The sequence below is a fragment of the Rhagoletis pomonella genome, unplaced genomic scaffold, assembly GCF_013731165.1.
Source record: "Rhagoletis pomonella isolate Grant_MI unplaced genomic scaffold, Rhpom_1.0 Rhpom_scaffold_01270, whole genome shotgun sequence".
In the NCBI taxonomy this organism is placed as follows: Eukaryota; Metazoa; Arthropoda; class Insecta; order Diptera; family Tephritidae; genus Rhagoletis; species Rhagoletis pomonella.
In genome coordinates this window covers 8,276-25,847 of record NW_023459824.1, presented here as the reverse complement: position 1 = coordinate 25,847, position 17,572 = coordinate 8,276, and the positions used below count along the sequence as shown (strand labels likewise).

Below are 17,572 nucleotides of genomic sequence, written 5' to 3'. Positions count from 1 at the left end.
TCGAATCATAAAAGTCTGTGATATAGCGAGTTTAAAAGAAAATTTCGATAAAATCGGCCGCTGTGAAAAATCAAGATTTGTGGCTTTTTCGGCATGAAGCAAAATATCGCCCTCAGACGATATGCACAGAGAGAGGCAATTTTTATTTCGCGGATTGCGCAACCTTCTATGTATAGATCTTGGTCTCACTTTGACGGGGTATTAGTGCGTCGCGCTCAGTTATAGTTGCCACATTTTTTATAAATGTACTAAAAGTGGTATTTTTTTGTGCATGGGTCTATTTTGCCTATACGTATAGTGGAATAGTGAATCTTGGAAGTTTTGCATACGAAAAATTTAGTACATGTAAAATTTAAAAAAATTTAAATTGGAAAAATTCATTTGATTAATAACTGGGCACCGTTTTGTTAGAATCAAATCTTTGAAATGCCAGCCGGCAAGATGGTTACGGTGCTTAGATTTTAATATTTTCATATAAATAGGTATTTAGTCCTAAAAATAGAGTATAACTTATAAATATTATTCATTAAGTATATCTGGCCATAAACCAGCATTTATATTTCTCTATCGATTTCTTTAGATAGAAAACAATTTTTCTAAAATAAAGTATGCAATTTGTGCCCTTTTTTAAAAAAATCATGGAACTTATTATAAAATTAGTGAACGTTGGTCAGCAAGAAGCCCATTTTATATTTTTTTAAATTCACACGGCATGAAAAATACAGTTTACTTATATTAACAAGTAAGAGCAGCGCTGTCTTCGGCTATGCCGAAGGCTTCATACCTTTCATGAACATCTGCAAATTTTAGTTTGACAGATTACTGATTTTGAATACATCTGCATACATCGATAGAGGAGTTACATACCTATATAAAAAATCGCATCTAAACAATCAGAGGTATGGAAGATATACTTTATATGGCACCAATCTAAGTGATTTTCACTGCTATGTGATCGGTATGTAAACCGGTAACACAATTTATTGGGTTTAGTTTCCTACATAAAGGAGATATATCGCAAAAACTGGTATCTGAACAATCAGTGCTATAGGAGATAAAGCTTATACAGCATAGATTTTGACGATTTTCTCAGTAGACTTTGTATTATTATTTATAAAATATCTTACGAATTTTATCGGTTTTAGTTGTTCAAATAAAAGAGTTTTACAGTAAAATCCCATATCTGAACAATCAGATGTATGGAAGATATATGTTGTAGTCATCCGATCCTTGTTATTTTCACTGTAAGTATTCTGTTGATAATGAGTGAAAATGGTGCGAAATTTCATGTTCCTACCCTGTAGTCAAATGAACTAGTTGTAAACTACCTTACAACTAGTACGAACCGCATGCCCAACTAGTCAGCCAACTATCTTTTTTCCATGCAATCAACTGGTATTTTTAACATGGGGATGTCCTACGAGATGGCAATTGTCAGATTTCGGCTAGAAATATACCAGTATCATACTAGTTCAAAATATACAGAAAAATACTAGTCTAACTATGGACCAAAACCACTACTTTGGGAGTAAAAAATAAAATGAATTTATGAATATGCAATAAACAACTTTTAAGTACACTTTAATATATAACACATTTTTATTTAGCAGCCTTAGATTTGCCAATAATTAGTGTTAAATTTTTTGAGTATTAATTAAAAGAAAAAATAAATACATAGATATTTCAAACTTTCGAATATAAATTTAAATTCATTTTTCATTAAGTGTTGTTAAAAAAGGAAAAAGGTTTCAGGTACAATAAATACTATATTTTTATCTATTTTAATAATATGGATTATGCAAAAGAAAATATTTTAGTTAAAAATAAAATGAATTCTTTAGATAATTTTTGAGTGAACTAAAATAAAAATAAAAGTTTTCATTAATATAAATTAAATTCATTAACTTTGCACATTTCAGTCTATTATTTTTAAAAATAAAAAAAATAATAATAATTAATGTTTAAAATTTGAGATTTGGATAAGAATAAAATAAATAAGTAATTCAAGCTGTTACTAAATATTCTTAATTTTTGTCTATATTTTGGCTTGTTAATTGATAATAGAAATTTATCAAATAATTATATTAATAGTGTAATTAAAAAGTCAAGAATAATTGAAAATGAGCAATAATAACAAAATAATGATTTAATTAAAACTAATGAACACTAATGAACACTAATGAACTAATTGACATTTTTTTTAAGTAATTAATTCTTAATCATTAAAATGATGGTAATATCGGTATTTGATCATTAAACGGTTATCCAAAAAAACATGCCTTAATTAATAATCATTATGAGTATTAATCATTATTTAACCGGACTAGTATAACTGAATACGTATTCGATTTAATGGTTTACAATATACCCAAATAAAAGTTATAATATTTTGTGTACTTTATTGTATTAAACTGTCGAAGTTAAATAAAACAGGGCCTGAATAAATCATTTTGTACTTGGTACAAGTCTGGTCATTTTCGAACTAGTTCGGTTTCAGTCAGGGAATTCTAGTTGTAAACTAGTATTTTTCCTGACTAGTTTGGGATTTCACTGCAGGGTAGCTGCATAAATGGAGGAGATATGATAAAAGACCTCATATCTGAACAATCAGTTGTATGGGGGCTGCAGGTTATAGTGACCCGATCTTCGTTATTTTTACTGTAAGTCTTCTGCTGATAATGAGTGAAAATAGCGCGAAATTTCATGGTCCTAGCTACATAAATGGATGAATTATAACGAAAAATCTCATATCTGAACAATCAGTTGTATGGGAGCTATAGGTTATAGTTATCCGATCTTTTTACTTTTCACTGTAAGTTTTCTGTTGATAATTATTGAAAACAGTGCGGAATTTCCTGTTCCCAGCTATATAAATGGAGGAGTTATAACGAAAAATTTTATATCTGAACTATCAGTTGTATGGGAGCTATAGGTTATAGTGACCCGATCTTTGTAATTTTCACTGTAAGCATTCTGTTGATAATGGGTGCAAGTGCTGCAATTTCATGTTCGTAGCTGCATAAATGGAGAAGTTATAACGAAAAATCTCATATCTGAACAATCAGTAGTATGGGACCTATATGTTATAGTGGTCCGATTCTGCCGGTTCCGACAAATGATTAATACATTATAAAAAAACACCCACCTACCAAATTTGATCCGGATATCTCGAAAACTGAGAGACTAGATTGCATACAAACAGACGGACAGACGGACAGACGGACATGGATAAATCAACTCAGCTCGACGTTCTGATCATATAAGTATACATTTTAATGGGTCTATCTCTTTTTGTTCTGGTACTTACAAACATCGGACCAAAGTTATAATACCATTTCATGCTCATGAAAGGTATAAAAATACGTAGGAATGACAGCATAATAGACATTATGGGTGTTGAAGGTTCTTAGAACTATAAAATGTAGTTCTTATTATTTTGTGTTTGAATCGTAGCGAACTCACGTAAACACGAATCGTAGAAAAATACACCAATTTTTCCTATGGGCATTTTTTGTCAATTTGCTACACAAAATGTGGCAAGCGTGTGCTAAAATTACGAAGAAAAACAATCAACAGCCGAGCATGATGTTACTTTGGTGACTTTGGAGCAGACTGAATCGAAATTCGCTGCTTTGCTTCTGTATACGTATATGAACTGCGGCGCTGGCGTTGCTCGCGAGTAAAATTGCCCAGCTCTGATGTACAAGCAGCGCTGCGTTCAAACCAAAGAAACACTGTACATCGTGTACAGGGTTGCCACTTTGGTAAATTGTTACCAAAATTGGTAGAAAAAATTTGGGTTGGTAAAAAGGTAAATTTTTTCTCATTTTGGTAGATTTTTGATGAACTTTCCGTTCCCGATTTATTTTTCGTAGTTATCTTTAAATATATTATAAATTTCTTTGCATACTTTTTATATAATTACATACGTATAAATGTATATCGATATAAGGCGAACATATCGCGCTCCATTCAAAACTAATTTTTCTGGAATCCCGAGGAGCTTTAGATTGCCTAAATATTTTAAATGAATATTTAAATATAAAAAAAATTTACAGGTATGTATGTTATTATGCACTATGATTGTTCACAAAAAAAAAATTAAAGCAACGCCATTTTTTATCAATAAAAAAAAATAAAAAAAATCAAAGGGAATTTTAAGCAGCACATTGTTTGCTATACTTAAATAACATTTGCTTTAAAACTCCTTACCTTAAATTGTTCTAAAAATTCAGAGTAAAAAATTCGAAATTTAGACGAAAATTTTTGGAATTTTTCTGTATGTTGTTAGTTAAAGCAATAAACAATTTTTACTCGAAAAATATTGCGAATATTAAAAAAAGTCACGTTTTTGACTGGAGTTGAAGTTTTCAAATAATGAAGTTTCATTGTTGCCTTTAGTTTCATCACTTCCGCTTTTGGTTGAAGGAAACTGAGAATATGCCAATAATATGACTCAAATACTATAGTTTTAATTAAAATAAATAAAAAAATAAGAAAACTATAGTTTTTATTAAAATGATTATAAAAAATTATTGGTAGATATTTCCCACATTTGGTAGATTTTTTTCAAGTGGATGGTAAATATTTTTTTTCGTCAATGGCAACCCTGATCGTGTATTACGTTTGGAAACTGTTTTTTTTTTACTTCAACATGCTGCTTGCTGCGATATGGGCACATGCTCACCGTAAGCGGCTTGGTGTGGCATTCATACATACATTGATCTTCAGCTTTTCCTTTATTTTATAAAGATGAAGTTCGTGAAAAAAAGTTGACGCTGCGCGGCAGAAATATAATTTTACATCGCTGTAGTAGCATGCAGAATAAATAATAATAATAATAATAATAATAATAATAATAATAATAATAATAATAATACTAATAATAATAATAATATTAATAATAATAACAATAATAATAATAATAGATTGGCGCTGGCCAGCTGAAGGCAAAACCTATGCAGAGGTGCTGGGAACGATACGCGGTAAGCTCCAACCCGAGAAGACGGAGACCGTAATTCGATCTGTTCGGAAAACCCGCGAAGCCGGCGTGCTCATCGAAATGGAGCGCTGTGGCATCCACACAGCATTTAAGGAAAATGTGTGCACTGCCATTGGCCAGCTTGGAGACGCCCGTATTCTCACTAGACGTTTACGTCTAGAAGTTCTGGGCATGGACTGCCTAACCACGGCCCCAGAAGTGGAGAACGCTATACGCGGGGAGTTAGGAGACAAGATGAATGGCCAACTTCGCGTCTCTCTCCTCGCTGTAAACTCGCGAGAACAAAGAATGGCCGTGGCGGAAATCGATGAACTGCCAGGCCGGACTCTTATTGAAAAGGGGAAGCTGCGAGTAGGTTGGATTATCTGCCGCGTCCGAGAGCGCGCGGATGTCCAAAGGTGTTTCCGCTGTCTGGGGTATGGCCACAAAAAGGCGGCATGCAAAGGCCCAGACAGAAGCAGTTCATGCTGGAAATGTGGTCAGCAGGGCCACATAGCCTCTGCGTGTAAAGAAAGCCCAAGCTGCTACCTGTGCTCGGCAGGAGATGGACAGAAAAATTCCCATCACCTGCCCTGGTCGGGAGCGTGCAAGGCCTTCAGGGATGCCCTTGCTGAGGCTAAGACAAAGCTTGGGAGAATATGATTAAATTTATACAAGGCAATATGAACAGGAGTAGGGTAGCTGATGACCTGCTGGACCAATTGGTTCTTGAACAAAGAGCAGACGCTGTCATCATCAGTGAACCCTATAGAACAAAAGAAACCTGGCATGTTGACCAATCAGGCTCGGCCGCGATATGGATTGCTAACCCCAACCATCGCGCAGAGAGCAGCGGGGTAGGACGCTGCTACATCTGGGTTAAAATGGCGCAAATCACTGTGGTGAGCTGCTACCTGTTTCCAAACGACACAGTCCCTGTCTTCAGGGGAAAGCTCGAAGAACTTGAAGACGAATTGCGCGATATAACCGGCCACATAATTGTTGCTGGAGATTTCAACGCAAGAGGCGTGGAATGGGGTATGCCCCAAACAAACACCAGGGGAAGACTGGTCCTTGAAATGGCAGCCCGCATTGGCCTGACCATCCTCAACACCGGAACGACCCCTACATATCGAAGGCCGGGTTTTGGATACTCTATCCCCGACATAACCCTGGTCTCAGAAAGCCTTCTCCGAAGGGCTGACGGATGGAGAGTGATGGAAGACCTGAGTGGTAGCGACCACAACTACATCACCTTCCAAGTCACTGACATCACGCGAGGGCAAACACGTAGTATCCCTCGCAGGAAACCAGGATGGAACCCGTCTAGGGTCGATGTCCGCAAGTTCGATACGTCACTCCTAGCAGATTCCCAAGGCATTTCACCCACAACGGGAGAGATCCACAACAGGGAGTCTTGTACTAAGCTGGTCGAAGAAACTATGCGCTGCATTCACCGGGCATGCAAAGCCTCAATGCCACAGAGGAGAGCATGGTCAGGTAAAAAGCAGGTATACTGGTGGAATGACCGAATTGCTGAGCTGCGAAGGGCCTGCCATAGAATGCGGAGACTCGCAACGCGCGCTCGTGGTAGACCCGAGGCGCTGACCAGAGCAGCAGCCTACAAAAGCGCAAAGAAAGCACTTGGGGCCGAGATACAGAAGAGCAAACGGAACTGCTGGAAAGCGCTATGCGACGAAGTGGATCGCGATCCCTGGGGCCAGGGATACAAAATAGTGATGAAAAAGTTCCATACATCATCACAGGCGATGGATGAGGCCCGAGTTAAGAATATAGTGGATGCGCTATTTCCCACACACCCACTAAGAGCCGACACAGTGTTCGTCGAGGAGCAAGCCGAGGCACCACTGTTTTCGACAGACGAGCTGAAGCTAGCCCTGCGAAGCATGAAAGCCGGCAAGGCTCCAGGCCCAGATGGCATACCAGCGGAGGCAATCAGGTTAGCAGCGGAAACGAGCCCTGATCTTCTGCTTAACATGTACAACAGCTGCCTTAGGGCCCGGGTTTTCCCAAGCCAATGGAAGAAGGCGAGACTGGTGCTTATACCCAAGGGCAAAGGGGACCCAAACTCTCCTTCATCCTTCCGGCCACTCTGCATGCTAGACACAGCAGGCAAAATGATGGAGAGTCTGCTCAAAATACGCTTGACGTCAGCCATAGAAAGCGAGGGAGGCCTTTCACCCCGACAACATGGCTTCAGGAAGGGACACTCAACTATAGGAGCAATTGGCGAAGTAGTCGAGGCGGTACATAAGGCCGAAGAAGCCTGCCACCAGGCGCGGCCAATAGTGCTGCTAGTCACACTGGACGTCAAGAACGCCTTCAACTCGGCAAGATGGGACGATATGCTGGAGGCCTTGGAACGGTCATTCAAGGTTCCAACATACTTGCTAGATATGATCCGGGACTACCTCAGAGACCGTTGGCTTTTGTACGACACAACACAAGGTCAGAGAAAGAGACGTATAACCGGCGGAGCGGCACAGGGGTCTGTACTTGGCCCGGACCTCTGGAACGCCACGTATGACAGTCTGTTGCGCACGGAAATGCCGGAGAGCGCCTTCCTTGTCGCCTTCGCGGACGACGTGGCCGCCGTCATAACAGCAAGAAATGTCCAGCTAGCACAGCTCAAGCTAAACCAGGTCATGCGCAACGTCAGTGGATGGATGAGCGATCACGGTCTGCAATTGGCTACAGCCAAAACGGAGATCGTGCTCCTCACCAGGAAACGGATCCCAACAATTATAAATATAATGGTCGGACCTCAACCCGTGACGACTTCTAGGTCTACAAAATACCTAGGGGTGAAGCTGGACAGCAAACTCACATTCTGGGAACACATCCATGGAGTATGTGAAAAAGCTGCGCAGAGCACGGCGGCTCTAAGCCGGCTGATGGCAAACGTGGGCGGCCCGAAGCCATGCCGCAGGAAGCTTCTGATGACAGCGGTCCAATCGGTGCTCCTGTACGGGGCAGAAATATGGGCTGACGCATTGAAAGTCAAAAAATACCGGGTTCAAATGTCTTCGGTACAGCGCAGAGGGGCACTACGCATTGCTTCTGCATACCGTACAGTGTCCGCGGACGCGGTTCTAGTTATTTCTGGCGTCATGCCAATTGAGCTACTTGCTTACGAGCGAAAAGAGATTTACAATCTCAGTGCCGAGATAGGTCGAGCAGCTGCCGCGGCAAGGGCGCGCGAGCAACTGATCCAGCAGTGGCAACAAAACTGGAACGCGAGCACAAAAGGTCGATGGACACACTCCCTGATAGCCGACCTTCAAACATGGCTGAACAGACCACATGGGGAAGTCGATTTCTACCTGACGCAATTCCTCACCGGTCATGGTTACTTCCGAGAATATCTTCATAGAATGGGAAGGGTGGACTCACCGTTCTGTCACTACTGTGGAAACGTCGAAGATAACGTGTACCACACATTCTTCACCTGCGAACACTTCTTGATTTCGCGCAGAATGTTGGAAGAAAGACACGGAGACATTACTCCGGACAACATAGTTGGGATAATGATTTCCAGCGCAGAAAAGTGGGAAGCAGTTGCGAGATACGTGAAATTCGTACTCCGCTGCAAACGAGAGGACGGTTGTCTACTGAGGACACCCGAATGAAACGCCCCTACAAAAGAGCAGCCCCAAGGCTCTAACAGCGCGCTCCTGCATCTGAAGACATGCAGAATTGCGGTGCCAGATGCGGGATTCTTGCGCGGGCGGTGGGAGTTTGGGTTTTAGTGGGTAGCCCAACACGCTTCGGTGGGAGTCCCACACTCGGGGAAGGTAGTATAGAGACTAGCGCCCCCGGCCAGTGCATAAAGCATTTCCCTCTCCTACGAAAAAAAAATAATAAATTATAATAAATATATTAGATTGGCGCTTACACATATGTTAGTGTTTGGCCGAGCTTCTCCTCCGACTTGTGGCGTGCGCCTTGATGTTGTTACACAAAGCGGAGGGACCTACAGTTTTATGCCGACTCCGAACGGCGATTGCACTTTTATGAGAAGCTGTTTTTCATGGCAGAAATACACTCGGAGGTTTGCCATTGCCTGCCGAGGGACGACCGCTGTTAAGAAAAAAATCTTTTTCTATATTTTTTGTGATGTTGCAGAGTAAATAACACAAAGAAATAAACAATTGGGTATTATTACTGAAAGTCTCCTGAAGAGAACCAGAGTTTTCCGATCGAAAAATATTGATTTTCAAGAATTCTATACCATTTCTACGAAAAATTTTATTTTTCACATATAAATATACATGCAAAACTTTGAGCGCATTGAGCGACCTCTAAATATTTTTTGATATCAAAATAAAAAATAGGGATATACTTTTTTCGACATAGAACAATCCTTAGGGGTGAGAGCATTACAATTCCGACTTTACTGTTTTTGGACCACCCTAATGTACATACATATTTACTAGGGTTCCAATGGCCGGCCAGATGAATTATGGATACTAATAAAGGCAAAATTCTTCCCCATTTGAGTTTCAATATGGTTTCTCCTTAACTTTGATGCAAAATTACTCACGAGGCGTCGCGAAGCACGCCGGGTATTTGCTAGTTTATCAATAAATGTAATTAAAACCATGATACAAAAAAAGAAGGTAGTTTCACTTTGAAATTTTTTTACATAAACTGTGCACATACACTGTGGTGGCAGTGATACTCGAGCAATTTACGAAAAGTATAATCGTCATAACTTTTCGTAAATTGCTCGAGTATCACTGCCACCATAAAAAATTATTGTTTTGGAAATTTTATTATTTTTTAAAGGAATTTTTTATGCATTAAAAAATAACAACACGCAAGGTAAAATTACTTAATTCATCGTATTATCATAGCTGTTAATAAGTGAGTATTACTTTAAAATACCTTTAATTACCTTACCGCAAAAAAATTTGGCATTAAATATATGCAGTGTTCCATGAGATATTATTATAGATAGTAGGATGTGGCTTTAATTTGGATCCTTTGTAGAGGACATATGAATAAAGGCATAGTTAAAAAGTAGCTTATCGTCAATGAAAGCACTATGGAAGCACAGACTTAGAGGGAGGTAAAAAAATTTACAAATTCTTAGAGCTCCTTGTTATAGGTTATAGACAGATAAACTACTCGCTCTACTGCTGCTGGTGCAGCGTTTCGCTTAGATTGGGCACATCCGTCCCGAGGCTGAAAATTTTCCGCCGAAAAGTGGTTGGAACAAGCAAACAACACCTTGGTGAAGTTACCATGCACGTGTCCATCCCGAAATATGCAGCTAATCGTATTAAATAATGATGAAAACAATTGCATGTAGAAATAGATGTGCAATTAATAGGAGTATTTTACTTGCCTTCCGTTTTATAACTAATTTTAGAAATAAACCACTAAAAGCTCGCTATAAAATGATGCTCAAAATATATTCCTTTAAATTATTTTGGAATAATTTTTTTGAAGTAAAAAACACTTTTTAGTTTCTTCATAGAATATGTCAGCTTCAATTTAAAAGAAAACGTCAAAAGCACAGTTTACGTCAAATGGGAGCAATGGCGGATAAGAAGTGAAATTACCTTTAAATATTTGTATCATGCTTAAAACAACAACAAAGTACGTTCGCTCTACTGGGTATTTAGCAAGTTCAATCAGTGATCGCTGTTCAGCTTAAATACGTTTACGTGTGTATGTATGTGGCACATCACAGTCACGTCACTCATACACATTTCGTTTGCGTTTGTGTGCTCGTGTTTGATCTGACCCTGCAAAAAGTGGGACTAAGTTAAGTACTAGTACAGGACCACACTACTTTGTAACCAACACTAGTAACCAAAATGGTCCAAATATATGTAAAAAATATGGTCACATTAACATTGCGATGTCATTGGACCTGACTACCTCTGGTCTAATGCTGCATAACATGGGACCACTTCTGGTCCACCACTGCATAGCATGGGACCACCTAGACAACTACTCGTTTTGGACCATGGCACATTCGGCTACCGAATCACATTGACGATCGGCCACGAAGAGGTGGTGTTCAACACATATATCAGTTTTTTACGTTTGAAGTGGTCCAGGTCAGCATAACAAGTTACTAGTATGCAACCTGGTCGTTTTGCTCATACTTTAAAACTATGACCCAGTGGATCACCTGGTCCTCAAATTTTTGCAGGGGATGTACAGAATTTTCGCAAAGGTATGAGCTGTATTTGGCGACCAAATAGGATTATGCTTGTATCACAGAATATACCAGGGACCGTAACCATTATGATTTTTATAATAAAAATCAAATTTTAATCGTTATGTTGTGACTTGTATTTTTTCGATCATTTTTAATCGTTATTTTATGATTTTTATTTTTTAGATCATTTTTAATCGTTATACTATGATTTTTATTTTTTCGATAATTTTTAATCGTTATTTTATGATTTTTATTTTTTCGATCATCTTTAATCGTTATATTATGATTTTTATTTTTTCGATCATTTTTAATCGTTATACTATGATTTTAATTTTTTCGATCAAAAATAGCAGTTATTCTTAGTTTTTTAATGTGTAAACCGAATGTGCACAGATTTGACTTAAAAAACAGTTTTACAAGGCATGCATATGTACACTAGGATGGTCCAAAAACAGTAAAGCCGGAGTTGTAATGCTCTCACCCCCTAGGATTGTTCTATATCGAAAAAAGTATACCCCTATTTTTATACCTTTCATGAGCATGAAATGGTATTACAACTTTGGTCCGATGTTTGTAAGTACCACAATTAGAAGAGATAGACCCATTGAAATGTATACTTAAATGATCAGAACGTCGAGCTGCGTCGATTTAGCCATGTCGAACTATTGAATTAAGGCTTTCCAACCTCATCCTATTTCGAATCTTAGTTTTTGTTGAATTCATTACGGAAAAACGCGCTCAACAAAGCATGTGAGTGCGGCAAGGATAATAATATGAATTTACTTATATTTCCAAACCTTTTATTGCCTCTTGGTCCGATGTTTGTAAGTACCACAATTAGAAGAGATAGACCCATTGAAATGTATACTTAAATGATCAGAACGTCGAGCTTCGTCGATTTAGCCATGTCAGTCTGTCCGTCTGTTTGTATGCAATCTAGTCTCTCAGTTTTCGAGATATCCGGATAAAATTTAGTAGGTGGGTGTATTTCTATAATGCACTAATCATTTGTCGGAACTGGAATAATCGGACCACTATAACATATAGCTCCCATACAACTGATTGTTCAGATATGAAATTTTTCGCTATAACTCCTCCAGTTAAGCAGTTAGGAACACGAAATTTTGCAATACTTTCGCCCATTATCAACAGAACACTTACAGTGAAAATTACAAAGATCGGGTCACTATAATCTATAGCTCCCATACAACTGATTTTTCAGATGTAAGATTTTTCGTTATAACTCCTCCATTTAAGTAGCTAGGAACATGAAATTTTGCACTGTTTTACTCATTATGAAAAGAATACTTACAGTGAAAATGGCGAAGATCGGGTCACTATAACATATATCTCCCATACAACTGATTGTTCAGTGTTATGTACCGGTGTAAGGCAAAAGACGTGCTCTTTATTACAAGCTTAATTAGCAACTGCCTTTATTTAATGAGATGAACTCCATACGAATATAAGTCAATAGATATATAAAGATAAGTCAATAGGTATAGGCATATGATTGTTAATAGGTATAGATAAACATAAGGGTGCGATTGCATAGGGCAACACATAACACGCCTCTCTCAAAAAAAAAAATTGCTTTATTTTTATATTTAAATATAAACATACTTTGAAGTACAATAACATTTACATAGTTTTATTAATTCAAATAGCAATTATTAATTCAAATTAAAATTTTTTTTTTTTTTTTTTTTATAATTGTGATTTTGTGATTACTAATTCATTATTAGCTCACAACTTGTACATTCTAAAACTTATATCTAACATCATTGTTTCGTGGACGTAATGACCTAGGTTCATGAGTATTTTCATTACCACTTGACATATTGTCCAAATTATTTTCATTCTCATTACATTCAGTTCCATGCAGAGATTCAGAAGATACGTTATTTTCCTCAGCAACCGCCGATTCAACTACTTCAGGTCTTCTGGGTTCCTCATCCGGCAACTCAATATCAATGCCCGGTTCTGACGCTCTTTTAATTTGATCAGTATGTCTTTTAATTAATCGATTGTTATGATCAAATATACAATTATAAGACCGTGGACCAATTTGAGATTGAACTGTCGCAGGAGACCAACTTGCTTTGTTAGGATTTTTGTAATCTCTGATGTATACTTTATCTCCTGAACTAAACTCTACAGATCTTTTTCCAGGATAATTTTTTTTACTATTTTCTTGACTATGTATTATATTTTCTTTAATTTTAGGTGGTTTGACAAAATCAAATCGAGTTTTTATAAATCTACCTAAAAAGAGCTTAGCTGGTGACTCGTTTGTAGTACAATGTTTTGTTACTCGATAATCCATTAAAAATCTATTCAGATATATATCGAAATTTTCTGCGTTGCCGCTGCTGAAGTTTGCCATTAAAGATTTCTTTAAAGTTTTTATAAAATTTTCAACCTGACCATTCGTTGATGGTTGTCCCGGCGAAGTAAGTACGTGTTTGATATTGTTAAATTTTAAAAAAATTTTGATTTCCTCAGATACAAAATAACGACCGTTGTCACTAACAATTGTGTTGACAATGCCGAAGCGGCAGAACGTTTCGCGAAGTTTTGATATAACAAAGTTAGAAGTCATGTCTTTAGTTTTAAAAACTTCAACCCATTTCGAATAAGCATCTATGAGTACTAACAACTGAAAACCTTTTATAGGCCCCGCGAAATCTATGTGTATTCTACTCCAAACTGAGTCAGCCGGCTCCCATGGAATTAATACACTTTTGTTAGGACTCGGAAAAAGCTCCTGACATGAAATGCATTGCCTAATTAAATTTTCTATGTCATTATCAATTTTTGGCCACCATACATATGATCTTGCCAGGGCTTTTGTTTTTACGACCCCTAAATGTGAGTCATGTAGCTGCTCCAGTAAGTACTTTCGCAATTTAGATGGTACTACTGCTCTGTAACCCCATAGCAAACACTCTTGGTCTACAGTTAGCTCAGTGCTTTTGTTAACAAATGGAGCAAACTCACTGCCTTTCAGGTTTTGCATTGTCCCCATTGTCACAGCAGTACATACTTTTGATAAAATCGGATCTCTACGTGTTTCACGCACTATATCTTTGAAATTAATGCTAAGAGCGTTTTCCGCTTTGATATGGCATATGTATGATTTTTCTTCATAATTTTGTTCAAAGTCATGCTGTGGAAGTCGTGACAAATTATCAGCTTCATTTAATGATCCTTTTATATATTCAATTTTATAATTGAAACCAGATAATATGAATGCCCATCGTTGCATTCTTGCTGCAGCCATCAAAGGAAGTCCCTTGTTTTCCCCAAATATTGATAAAAGTGGCTTATGGTCCGTGCGCAACACGAAATTATGTCCAACTAAATATTGTTTTAGTTTGGTTATTGAAAAGATTATAGCAAGAGCCTCTTTTTCTAATGTGCTATAGTTCTTTTCACTTTTTGACAGGGCTCTTGATACATATGCAATAGGCTTTACGCTTCCGTCTTGAAATTTATGAGACAAAATTCCCGCGACTGCATTGTTAGATGCATCCGTCGTAAGGACTATAGGGATTTCAGGGTTAAAATGAACGAGAACTGAATCAGAAGTGATATCCCTCTTAATATTTTCGTATGTGTCTTGACATTCACGAGACCAATTAAACTTTTCATCTTTTTGTAAGAGCTTGTACAAAGGTGCCATCTTTTCGGCAAAATTTTGTACAAATTTTGAGTAATAATTTACGTGCCCAACAAATGCTCGTAACTCAGAAACATTTTTGGGTATAGGTGCCTGCAAAACAGACGAAATTCTTTCTGTTGTCTTACTCAAACCATCTTTATCAATTTTGAATCCAAGATAGGACACTTGTGCTTTAAAAAATTCGCATTTCGAAACATTTAAACGTAAACCTGCACTTTGCAGTTTACACAAGACTGATCTTAAATTTCGAACGTGTTCGGCTAAGTCTTTGCCTGAAACTGTGATGTCGTCTTGATATACTACTACAAAGGGTACATTTCGCAACAAATTTTCCATAGTTTTCTGGAAAATTGCTGCTGCCGGCTTAACCCCGAACGGCAAACGTTTCATTTTAAAACAACCTATGTGAGTAGACCAGGTACACAATCGTTGCGAGTCCTCGTCTAATACAAGTTGGCTGTAAGCATTGGAAAGATCAAGTTTTGTGAACAATTGACCCCCTTGTAAAGATGCGAAAATGTCCTCTATCAGCGGTAAAGGATAATGAAAATCAATGAGGTGTTTGTTGATGGTAACTTTATAATCCCCACAAATTCGTAAATCACCATTGGGTTTAAGTATTGGTACCAAAGGTGTTCCCCAATCCGCATTATCTACCGGCTCTAAAACATCCATATTTATTAATTCTCGTAAGTTGATTTCGACTTTTTTCTTCCAAGCTAAAGGAACCGATCTCGGTTTAAAAAATATAGGGTTTGATTGTTTAGAAATTTGTAAGGAGACCTTACCTAGTTTGTATGTACCAAGCTCATTTTTAAAAACTTCGCTATAATCGCGTTTTAAACTACTTGTAATATCCTCAATATTACACTTTAAATCAATAGCTTTCACGGTTTGCACTAAATCAAAATTAAATAATCTTAAAAAATCACAACCAAGCAAGGGCATATTGTTTGTGTCCGTAACTACGACATTCAATTTTCTTATGGTACCATTATATTCAATAGTTGCTAAATATTCACCCATGACTTGTATTGCATTTCCGCTATAATCGACATAAGGTAATGAGCACTTAGTTAGACTTACATTTTTGTTTAATTTTTCAAATAACGTTATTGATATTAAGCTGCAGGGTGAACCAGAGTCGCAAGCTACTTTCATTTGTCGGCCATCCAATTTTACTGAGAGATAATAATAAGCCGCTGAATTTCCACTTGAAATGCTGTAAATACAAAAGTTTTGATTATTAGAATTTTCATTGTTGTTATTCTGATTGATATTATCTGATACATAATTTACACTTTTATTTTTATCTCTGCATGTACTCGCCAAGTGACCAACTTTCTTGCAAATATTGCATCTGCTTTCTTTATATCTGCATTCATTTGACTGGTGATTGCGCCAGCCGCAATGTTTGCATGTATTGCCTTTATTCTGCTGCTTATTCTTATTGCTGTTGTTGTTCTTGTGGCTCTTGCTATTGTTGCTTGATGACTTCGAATTTTGCATTTTCTTGTTGCCTGCTTTGGACTTGTTGATGTAATTTACGCTAGTGTTGTCTTCTGATTTATTAGAGAGTTTCATTTCCATGATTAAAGCTTTGCGGAGAGCTTCATCTAGCTTGAGCTTTTCATCTTCTTCGCATAATTTCTCAAATATTTTGTCAGGTAAACCCATTATAAAACGATCAAGTAGGAAAGCCTCAAGATTCGTGCCAAATTTGCAGTTGAGAGCAAGCTTTTTTGTTCTTGCATACCATTCAGAGACGGTTTCACTGTCTTCCTTCTTTGCACTATAAAATAGCTTTCTCTCGCGAAAAATTATCATAGGTGGAGTGTAGTATGTGTGTAGCATTTCACATAATGCTTTAAATGTTTTGCTCACCGGAGATTCTGGACTACACAAACTATGCAATACTGCATACGGTGCAGCGCCAATGGATTTTAGCAAGATGGCTTTTTTTATATTGTCATCTGAGCAATTAATTTCGCAAAAGTGGATCTCAAGTTTCTCTTTCCATAATTGCCATGCCTCATTTTGCGGCGAAAATTGTTGTACGTTTGTGGCTTGGTAAACGGTAACGGCATTATTCTCAATTGGTGGTGTCATTTTGACCTTCAATTACAATAGCAAAATTGCTTCACTGTTACTTGTATTTTGTTGCTTATTTAAAGTACCTTTACTTTGGTATGATACAATAGTTTTTTCGTGTAGTTACACTTATTTGTATTTTATTATTTATTTAAAAATACCTTTAACTTTGGTTTTTAATAGTTTTGCGTATTTGCTTTTGTGTTTTAAACAAATTTTTATTAAGACTCAAACGTAGTCTTTTACTTTCAATTTACACCATTAAATGTTTCTTTTGGCACATATGTATGTATTTATTTCGTATTTACGAATTTAATATGTGCATTTAATCATTCGTATTTACGAATTTAATGCACTTAACCAATTTTTTTTTTTGTTTTGCAAATAAGTTTAATTATGTATGTATGTACACTACATTAATTTGCACACGTTTGGTTGACAGACACGTCGCCAATGAGAATATCGCAAAATCTGGTATCTGAACAATCAGTGGTATAGGAGATAAAGCTTATACAGCATAGATTTTCTCAGTAGACTGTGTAAATTCATCGGTTTTAGCTTTCCATATAAAGGAGTTTCACAGTAAAACCCCATATCTGAACAATCAGTTTATGGGGGT

The 17,572-nt window shown here is 37.3% G+C and overlaps 1 protein-coding gene across 1 annotated transcript; it reads right to left on the bottom strand.

Annotated features, from left to right (window-relative positions):
* Positions 1 to 14,223: 14,223 nt before the first annotated feature.
* LOC118752159 (uncharacterized protein K02A2.6-like) lies at positions 14,224 to 16,971 on the bottom strand (the record flags this gene model as incomplete). The annotated part of the gene is made up of 3 exons (XM_036487015.1): positions 15,651 to 16,971; positions 14,905 to 15,581; positions 14,224 to 14,346 (listed from the first exon to the last, which is right to left on the bottom strand). Coding segments are annotated over exons 1-3 (2,121 nt in total), but the record flags the coding sequence as incomplete, so codon positions are not given.
* Between the last annotated feature and the right edge of the window lie 601 nt (positions 16,972 to 17,572).